The sequence below is a fragment of the Ipomoea triloba genome, chromosome 9 (assembly GCF_003576645.1).
Source record: "Ipomoea triloba cultivar NCNSP0323 chromosome 9, ASM357664v1".
Taxonomy (NCBI): Eukaryota; Viridiplantae; Streptophyta; class Magnoliopsida; order Solanales; family Convolvulaceae; genus Ipomoea; species Ipomoea triloba.
In genome coordinates, this window is record NC_044924.1 from 5,976,633 (window position 1) to 5,982,632 (window position 6,000).

General features: G+C 35.4%; 2 protein-coding genes across 2 annotated transcripts; both read right to left on the reverse strand.

Moving 5' to 3' along the window:
- Positions 1-1,093: 1,093 nt before the first annotated feature.
- On the reverse strand, positions 1,094-2,350 carry LOC116028785 (universal stress protein PHOS32-like). Its single transcript, XM_031270602.1, has 4 exons — positions 2,035-2,350; positions 1,835-1,944; positions 1,620-1,738; positions 1,094-1,415 (listed from the first exon to the last, which is right to left on the reverse strand). The coding sequence occupies exons 1-4, from the start codon at positions 2,207-2,209 to the stop codon at positions 1,325-1,327; spliced, it is 495 nt and encodes a 164-aa protein (XP_031126462.1). The 5' UTR covers positions 2,210-2,350; the 3' UTR covers positions 1,094-1,324.
- An 847-nt stretch (positions 2,351-3,197) lies between these two features.
- Positions 3,198-4,465, reverse strand: LOC116030471 (universal stress protein PHOS32-like). Its single transcript, XM_031272725.1, has 4 exons — positions 4,128-4,465; positions 3,932-4,041; positions 3,709-3,827; positions 3,198-3,489 (listed from the first exon to the last, which is right to left on the reverse strand). The coding sequence occupies exons 1-4, from the start codon at positions 4,300-4,302 to the stop codon at positions 3,399-3,401; spliced, it is 495 nt and encodes a 164-aa protein (XP_031128585.1). The 5' UTR covers positions 4,303-4,465; the 3' UTR covers positions 3,198-3,398.
- Positions 4,466-6,000: the final 1,535 nt, after the last annotated feature.

A 6,000-nucleotide genomic window follows, 5' to 3' on the forward strand; every position in this document is an offset into this window, starting at 1 on the left:
CAATTACAGAACTCTATATTTAACAATATAACACAATTTTTGAACTTTATATTCACAATTTTTGAATTCTATATTCACAAAATATTCCAAAGGCGCATTTTGGACCTAGATCCACCTTGCAAGGTGGACCTGGTCCATAGCATAATTTGCCCATTATTTTCCCCTTTTTCCTTTATCTAATTAAATTAAGCGCATTGTATAACTAAATAAATGCCATATATATACATATATATATATAAAGAAATACTCATGATTCTTTATAAAGTAGTGTTTGTTCTAACCGATTCTATGACCATCCATTTGGAATGGTAATTGGGATGTCATCACACCATATACAAATTTTAATCTTATTATAGCCTAATATTATTGATTTTTATTATGTTTAGTAAACAATAGGAATTTGGTATAGCCTAATATTATTGATTTTTATTATGTTTAGTAAACAATAGGAATTTGTTTTCATGTAGTTGAAGATTGCTCAGTGAAGGAACGCTTGATTAAAAAAAAAAAGTGTATCCGTAGCAGGTTACATAGGACATCTTAGGGGACCAGTGATGGTTTCTTTTCCTTCTTTTTTCATTTTCGTTGAACAAACGTTTTCTACTACTGTACTTATCAACCTGGAAAGAGGTTAGTAATGGCACCCCACAACATTCAACTAATGCTGAGCGCACAAGGATATTGTGCCACCTTAGAGGGCGACAGCCTGGGAAGGGGTTAGTAATGGCACCTCACAGCATCTGATATCTGCTAAATGCATTCTGAAAATTGCGTGGCTGAGAGGAGTTTGACTAAGGTTATGAGTTTGACTTCCAATAAGAATAGTTTATTAGCTTTTTTAATTTTAGTCGACCTGACTTTCAACAAGAATGATTTATTAGCTTTCTTAGTTTGAATCGATCCGCTATAAGCAGCATAAGTTGGTTTATTTCATAATGGTCTTTCGCCGACTAAGGTCACAAAGTGATATTTAATCAGTACACCTCCTCGAATACTGGTTATGGTTTTTCTCATCACTCCCAAAAGAAAAAAGAAAGTTAAAAGGAAATAATGGAGGTAAGGTTACAAGAGCTAATGCAAAAAGAAATACTAATGCCGATAACAACAAAATGGTATGACATTTAAAAAAAGTTATAGAGAAACATCTCAAAGAAATAAAATTAACACCATAAACTCTATATAAGTCTAATACAGACACAATCTGGGTAGGAACACCACTTGTTCTTTAGATAGTACAAACACACAAGAACATTAACATAAAATATAAAAAGCTCCCCATCTTATTCATGTTTGGAACTCACTTTTCATCAGCTCTCTTCCTCCATCAGTGCTTGTGAAAATCTGGATGCTTCACCACAGTCACAGGGCAGGCTGCATTTGTCAGTACATAGTTGGTCACACTTCCCATGATAATCCTGTAAACAAACATCAAAACTTTAATATCACACAGGTAAGAACTCAAATCAAATTCAAAGATCACTTGACCCTTTAGATGAACATTAATCACACAATTTGAACTGATTTTGATACAGATCAGGTGGAGAAATGAAGGGGTAATGTCACTCCAGAAATCATAACTTTATTACTAAAATTAGCAAGAAAGGAATAATAGAAAGGACCTCTGCAGGGTGCTAAGGCCTCTGCTGCCCATAACCAAGGAATCCAACTTCAGATCTTCAATCGAATCACAGAGCTTCTCTCTTGCATCACCCCAGTACAATTTTGCAACAACGGTTATCTACAAACAATTATTGGATTAGCAAAAGATCTTTTTCCTCAAGCCCCATAGAAGATATATAAACAGAGGTTAAAGGTGATCGGATTGAATTTATACCTCTTTCTGCCTAGAAGCGGTATCAAGCAAATCGAGAACTTCAATATTAGTCTGAACATCGTACTTCTTCATCACCTCAGGCTCGCGAAACTCGGACAGCGGAATCAAAGCTATAAAACATGATCAAAACAAACAAACAAACAAATAAGCATCCATAATCAAATCCAAAATCAGGCCAGAGTTTCCTTTTTCCAACTTACGAGCGCCGGATTGAGACCAGAGCATATTGCGAGATTCATCAGAGGCGTGAGATTTGATGTGGATGATATAGAAAGTGTCCCCCTTATAGGCTAGGTTATCAATGGCCCATTTCAGCGCCGCTTCGCTGCTCTTTGAGAAATCCATGGCCACTCCGACCTTCCTGTCCTTCACCATTGTCTTCCCCTCGATTATCTGCTTTGCTCTGTAGAGAAGATCGCAGTTGCGGAGAGCTGTTAGCGTGCGAATATTGAAAGCAACCGAATGATAGAGAGAGACGGTAAAGTTCTTGTGCTTCTTAGCGAATAACGCCACTCCTAATAGCTTCCACGCAACGCTTCATTTGTCTTTTTACAATAGAAGTATTACACGTAATTAGCATGATTGCAGATTATCGGTGGGCAGAGGCAATTTTTTTTTATTTAGTTTCATATAACGTGTTACCTGTGGGAGACATAATTTATAAAAATATAAGGATGTGTTTGGTTGACAAGTTTTGGTATAAAGTATGGGTATTAAAGTGATTGTTATTGTTTGGTTGACAGGTTTTTAGAATATTACTATGGGTTTGAAATACTCTATAAATTGAAAAACTCATACCCTTATTACATAAGGTTTCATTTCCTTTCCTCATTTCCTCCCCAACTATTAACTAATAACCATTCTCATTTATTCCACCCTACTCTACCAAACATGCAAAATACTTTCACCGAAACTCATTACCCTTACCAAGTATTTGATACTCATAGCGATTCCGATTCCGATTCACATGTGTGAACCAAACACACCCTAAGTTATTCATAATTTGTACACAATTGTGTGACTGAGAGGAGTAGAGCTAGACCTATGAACAAATCAGCCAATTTAGGTAGCGGAGGTTACGAGTTCGACTTTCAACTAGAGTAATTTATTGGCTTTCATAGTTTGAATTGACCTACTATAAACAACGTAGGCTGATTTATTCTTTCGCGGCAAAGTCACAAAGCGAGAAAAAGAAAATAAAAGTTAAAGGAGATAATTGTTGAGCATATATAATATATAAACATAAATATGCAATCTAACTATCAGCTTAGACTTTTAGTTGAGATGGAACATATGCTTCAATTATATTATATATAAGCATTGGGAGAATGTTACAAAAAGCTAATGCAAGAAGAAATACTAATGCCAATAACAACAAAAATGGTATGATATTTAAAAAAAGATTATAGAGAAACATCTCAAAGAAATAAAATTAACATGAAAAACTCTATATGTCTAATACAGACAAAATAGTACAAAGACATAAGAACATTAAGATAAAATATAAAAAGCTCCCCATCTTATTCATGTTTGGGACTCACTTTTCATCAGCTCTCTTCCTCCATCAGTGCTTGTGAAAATCTGGATGCTTCAGCACAGTCACAGGGCAGGTTGCATTTATCAGTAGATAGTCGGTCACACTTCCCATGATAACCCTGTCTCACATCATAAAAAGCAGCAAAACTTAAATATAACACAGGTAAGAACTCTAATCAAATTCAAAGATCACTTGACCCTTTAGATGAACATTAATCACGAAATTTGAACTGATTTTGAATTTTTGATACAGATCAGGTGGAAATGAAGGGGGAATGTCACTCCAGAAATCATAACTTTATTACTAAAATTAGCAAGAAAGGAATAATAGAAAGGACCTCTTCAGGGGGCTAAGGCCTCTGCTACCCATAACCAACGAATTCAACTTCAGATCTTCAATTGAATCACAGAGCTTCTCTCTTGCATCACCCCAGTACAATTTTGCAACAACGGTTATCTACAAAAGATTATTGGATTAGCAAAAGATCTTTTTCCTCAAGCCCCATAGAAGACGTATAAACAGAGGTTAAAGGTGATCAGATTGAATTTAATCATTTATACCTCTTTCTGCCTAGTAGCGGTATCAAGCAAATCGAGAACTTCAATATTAGGCTGAACATTGTACTTCTTCATCAAGTCAGGCTCGCGAAACTCAGACAGCGGAATCAAAGCTATAAAACATGATCAAAACAAACAAACAAATAAACATCCATAATCAAATCCAAAATCAGGCCAGAGTTTCCATTTTCCAACTTACGACATCCGGAATGAGACCAGAGCTTATTGCGAGATCCATCAGAGGCGTGAGTATTGATGTGGATGATATAGAAAGTGTCCCCCTTATCAGCTAGGTTATCAATGGCCCATTTCAGCGCCGCTTCGCTGCTCTTTGAGAAATCCATGGCCACTCCGACCTTCCTGTCCTTCACCATTGTCTTCTCCTCGATTATCCGATTTGCTCTGTAGAGAAGATCGCAGTTACGGAGAGCTGTTAGCGTGCGAATGTTGAAACTTGAAAGCAACCGTGAGATAGAGAGAGACGGTAAAGTTCTTGTGCTTCTTAGCGAATAACGCCGCGCCTAATCGCTTCCACACAACGCTTTAACAATAGAAGAATTATACGTAAGTAATTAGCATGGTTGCAGATTATCGGTGGGCAGTGGCAATTTATTTATTTATTTTAATTGGTTTCATACAATCTGTGGGCGACACGACACAATTTATGAAAATATAAGTTTTGTACAGAATTAGAAATTACATGTGCATTGTGATTATATAAGAACTTAATCATACATAAACAAGTAGTAATTAATAAATTAACAACTAATTTTAAAAATCAATGCAAACTATTAAGATGATAGAGCGGAAACAAACAAAGCTGATCCATTTTGAGGATCAATTTTGCAAACGTTGATTATGAAGAACCAAATGAACTAGTTTACTTTATTAGTTTGATTGATTAATTGTAAGAATATAGTGAGTTTAGTTTCTCAATTTTTAGTGTTTGCATTTATGATTTTCAGGTTGATGCTAACATGTGCTTTTGCTCCCAAGTCCGTCATCTATTATGACTTGTGAAAAAGGCTTTCGAATTAGTGGGAAAAATCATTATGTGTTGATTATCTTCAAGATAGCACTAGGACTCTTAAGAATATTATTACAGTATTACCATAATACTATATAACGATTGTCATTAAAATTTTGATCAACCAAAGTAATGAAAATGCGCGATCAATCATATTTACAGAGAAAGTAAGATGTGTGCTAGTTGGGTGCCTCCACCGGTTAGTAAACTCAAGGTGCAACGTGGATGCGAAAATTTTTGATGATGTAGTGGGTTTTGGAGCTGTGGTTAGAAATGCTTAAGGTAAATTTGTGGCTATATATACTGTGTGAACGATCCATACGTTGCTGAAACAATGGCAGTGAAGGAGGCTCTTACATGGCTCAAGGATTGTGGACCATGGTTACAAAACGCCACCGTTTAATTAAATAAAGAAACGGCTGCTGTAAGTCTTAACGGAGCTCCGTGAAGGATACTACAGTTAATCTCAAAAGATACTGCATCATATTTGTTTTTATATTATCATATGAAATTGTAGTTATATCGAAATGAAACTGTAGTTGTGTTGAAAGAAAACTGCAGTGTATATAAAATGAAATTGAACAACAATTTCACATATTTGAGTGTATATTGTCCAATGAAACTGTAGTTATATCGAAATGATATTGTAGTTGTGTTGAAAGAAAACTGAATAACAGTTTCACATATTTGAGTGTATAATGTCGAATGAAACTGTAGTTATATCTAAAAGGAACTGTAGTTGTGTTAAAGGGAACTGCGTTGTGTTAATGGGAAATGCAGTGTATATAAAATAAAAGTTAATGGCGTGGAACAGAGCCGTCTCAATCATTTGTTTTCATTAATCAAAACGACATTGTTTTGATACATGGACCACAATCCATTGTGGACCGCGGTCCACAGTAAAATTTGCGATAATTGCCAATTACTCCGTACAATTTAATCAGAGGTGAGTTGGGCCGGGCCCAAGTTTACCTTGACCATTTGGGCTGTTGCCTTCATTTCATTTCAATTTAAAATAATAATTAAAAAAAAAAAAAAAAAAAAA

Bases quoted from the DNA above. Each gene is read 5' to 3' on its own strand.
- LOC116030471 (XM_031272725.1), bottom strand. From the start codon at position 4,302: ATGGTGAAGGACAGGAAGGTCGGAGTGGCCATGGATTTCTCAAAGAGC. The intron at 4,042-4,127 runs GTAAGTTGGAAA...CATGTTTTATAG, and splicing joins CTGGTCTCATTCCGGATGTC to CTTTGATTCCGCTGTCTGAG. The intron at 3,490-3,708 runs GTCCTTTCTATT...GATGTGAGACAG, and splicing joins GGCCTTAGCCCCCTGAAGAG to GGTTATCATGGGAAGTGTGA.
- LOC116028785 (XM_031270602.1), bottom strand. From the start codon at position 2,209: ATGGTGAAGGACAGGAAGGTCGGAGTGGCCATGGATTTCTCAAAGAGC. The intron at 1,739-1,834 runs GTATAAATTCAA...AATTGTTTGTAG, and splicing joins CCGCTTCTAGGCAGAAAGAG to ATAACCGTTGTTGCAAAATT. The intron at 1,416-1,619 runs GTCCTTTCTATT...GTTTGTTTACAG, and splicing joins GGCCTTAGCACCCTGCAGAG to GATTATCATGGGAAGTGTGA.